This window comes from Priapulus caudatus, unplaced genomic scaffold (genome assembly GCF_000485595.1).
Source record: "Priapulus caudatus unplaced genomic scaffold, Priapulus_caudatus-5.0.1 Scaffold242, whole genome shotgun sequence".
In the NCBI taxonomy this organism is placed as follows: Eukaryota; Metazoa; Priapulida; class Priapulimorpha; order Priapulimorphida; family Priapulidae; genus Priapulus; species Priapulus caudatus.
In genome coordinates, this window is record NW_014577303.1 from 342,681 (window position 1) to 345,979 (window position 3,299).

The following is a 3,299-nucleotide window of genomic DNA, read 5'->3' on the forward strand; positions in this document are numbered from 1 at the left end:
AACTTCATATTGGCATGGATTACAGTGTTTAATCTTGATAATGTTTTGCAATTTTAATGACCAGTTATTGTGTTACTGATGGATAATGTAACTTAGTGTGTTAACTTGGTGTGTTTCGTTATGTTGTACAATGAGCATATTTCTTTAATCGATTTTATAGCAGGAATAATAAAATATTTTTGATCTGGTTCATTTCTATTTATATCTATTTATTCTATCTATTCTATCTCTATTATATCTATTTCTATCTATGTATCAAATTTGTCCAGTCATAAAATTCGTGTCAAGTCGGCTGATAAATTATTTGCCTGTCTTGTTTGTTTGCTACAGAAGAATGAAAGCAATCATTCAGGCTATTCCGCAGAAGGCTCTTGTAGACGATGTGGTCAAGATTGTGGTCAACCACTTGAACCCCAATCAGCAAGTCACCGTTGGAGCACACCTGCAGGAGGACAAAATTAAATTCGGTTCCTATGCACATTTTAAAGCAGATGGGAATGGTTTGGTGGATCTCAGTCTGCATCCCTCTATTGGTGGATCGTACACAGGTGTGATGTATAGCATGTAAATCTGTTATTTGGGCAACATTCTGTCCTATGATAATTTATTATTGCTGATATTCTGTCTAAATGTATTCTATAGATGAAACGTGAATGACGGTTTCCCCCATTCCAGATGTGATGCCAATGGGCCTATTCTGCAGCTTGGTTCCAATGCCTGGGCAGAAGAAGGGTCTCAGGTTGATAAAGAAAGATGTCACAACTCCGCTAACATTCGACCTTAGAGTTTATGATGGGATTCATCATATAGATGACATTGACCATACAACACCTATACTGGCGTTTACTTCCATTGAAAGGTCGTACCTGGCAAAGGGAGTCAGTGTGCAAGAGATAAATCATGGAAATATACGAGGAAGGCTGTTTTTGCCAGAAGGTGAATGTCTGCACCCAATTGCTACATTGATAAGCTTTCACTGTTTTCAGTGTTATCATGCCTTTGCAGTAGGGTGTGGCAGTATTGTGAAATATTGTCAGGTAGTTATCTTGTTTTCAATCACATTATCAGTAATTAAATCTAAGTGATCTAATTAATCAGTGTATGTTCACAGGTACTGGACCATTTCCTGGTGTCATAGACATGTTTGGATCTGTGGGAAACATTGTGACATTCATCAGGGTGTTTGCTTCTGCTTGCCTCCAGGGGATGTTGACGAACACTTTGGCCTTCCATATATTATATTACAAGGGATCTGCCTAAGAATTGGCCGATGGCATTCGCTTAGAATCTTTGATCGTTGGTTTTTACTCTCCTTTGTTTCCTGTATTCTGAGCTCATACCACGCTTAAAGTAAGAATTTTGAACTCGTGGGAAGTGTCTACAGTAAGACAACACTGTCTTAGGAACACCGTAAGCATTCAATATACGTTTACCAAAAATCGTGGAAAGGGATTGTAATTTATTTGTTGACTCTGCGTAGTTGGTTGCATGCGTTGATGGCACTTGTTTACTTGCTAGGCCCTGTCTCACTACACTGTGTGTTAATTGCCAGGCCCGGTCAACTATCACTTTGTTAAATAATAATAGTAACCGGTATGAAAGCCTAGGGACACACTTGCGAATTTCTTATACGCTGCCGCTGTCGATCGATAAATACGAGGCTGGGTGCCGGGTCCGCGCGCGTGTGTTTTTTTTGTGGGGGGCGTGTTGCGTGGGTTGTGCGGGGGCGTTCTCACGGTCGTGTGGGGCCAGCGCTATTTTGGCACGCCGGACCCATCGCGCGGGCTGATATCTGGTGTTTGCTCGGCTATTCAGCATGTTGCAGATTTACGCCTTTTTCCCATCGCTTGCGTGACGGCGACATGCGCTTGCATGCGCTGTGCACAGCTAGCGCACAGCGGCTCGCCAGCAATTATCATCTCCGTGTAGGTCGAACGCGATTTGGGTTTTTAGGCAGCCAATCAAGCGTGTAGTTAGCAACGAAGGAGCTGAGGGGAAAGCCGAGTATGTGGGAAGCGGTTTGACACCGTTACGAGTGTGTCCAGCTGTCCGCGCCAACTGGTACGGCGGTTCTAAGATTGAGTGCCGGCGTCTGGCGTATGTGGGTGTGTTCGTGGGCGGGCCGCCGGGACGGACCGTGTGGGATGCGAACAGATACGCTGTCCGGCATCGTGTTACAGAATCGCTAGTGTGTCCATAGGCTTAAATAATAGTGATGCAGTAATACCCAAAGTCGGACAATGCAGTTCGGTTATCTTTACGGTTACAGAAGCCAGAATGCACGTTGTTGTCAGAAATTGTCGTTGCGTCTGGTAGGTCCTGTGCCGGTGTTTGTGGTATTCATTCACGAGGGCCAATTGTGTGGCATGTGCAACATTGAAAGAATGGTCGATTGCAATATTTTGCCATTTTTATATATGCTTAGAGCGGTTCTTATAAATCCTTAGTAATTTTTAACGAATATAATAGTAGCATAATCAGGAATTTGTGTGAATACATTTTGAGGCGTATTTTTCGATTTCATACTTCCCACTTTGTCCGTCTTTCCTGCACTTACACGCCATTTGCAACCTTGGACAGCTTCTCTATTGCCAGTAGCTACAGTGGCATGGCCCTTGCCGCAGAAGATACACTCATATTGTTGCCTCTATTATTGTAGGGCTGTTGACTGGTTCAGTATCATCCACTGGTATTGAAAAACGGAAGGGAACAATAGGCTTTCTTCTCGGTGGAGAAACTTGGACTGTGCATGGCTGCTTACACAAGAAAACATAACACAAGTTGATCAAGGAGGAATATCAAAACAATTAAATATATTTAGCATAAATACCAGTGTGTGCTTGCGTGCAGCGGGCGAGCTCGTGCCCCTCTCGTGGTGTGCATGTCGTGCATGCGTTGCGGCATTGTGTATACTAATACTTATATGGCCCATATATGATATGTTCATGATATCATGTAATATTGGGCATTTTTTATTGTGTGCATTGGTGTCAATGGGCGGTTGGGGTAGGCATTCTGTCATGGTTAGAGGTGTTAATTATTGTTGTTGTTTCTTTTTGCAGTGAAAGGCCATGAGTTCGCGTTCGCCTGATCTATGGCAATTTTCTAGTTCACAGTTCATTCATACACGTGTTCATGGGGATAAAGCTTTTCTAATAGGAGGATATTGTTAAGTTTTTATTTGTTTATATAACTTTATTCAATTCCTATATATTACATCTACTACAATTCATTACTTTTACACCATTTTACAGCTAAACAAAATGGCTTCTTACTGAAATGTCAATCTTGTAGTATTC

General features: G+C 42.3%; 1 protein-coding gene across 1 annotated transcript in view; it reads left to right on the forward strand.

Moving 5' to 3' along the window:
* LOC106807908 (acyl-coenzyme A amino acid N-acyltransferase 2-like) overlaps nt 1-3,091 on the forward strand; it is an 18,828-nt gene extending 15,737 nt beyond the window's left edge. Inside the window, exons 2-7 of the mRNA XM_014810420.1 lie at nt 331-548; nt 676-936; nt 1,112-1,179; nt 2,270-2,312; nt 2,660-2,689; nt 3,063-3,091. Coding sequence (XP_014665906.1) covers nt 335-548; nt 676-936; nt 1,112-1,179; nt 2,270-2,312; nt 2,660-2,689; nt 3,063-3,091 — 645 coding nt within the window. The 5' untranslated portion in view covers nt 331-334. The remainder of the gene's footprint in view (nt 1-330; nt 549-675; nt 937-1,111; nt 1,180-2,269; nt 2,313-2,659; nt 2,690-3,062) is intronic.
* The last annotated feature ends 208 nt before the right edge of the window (nt 3,092-3,299 follow it).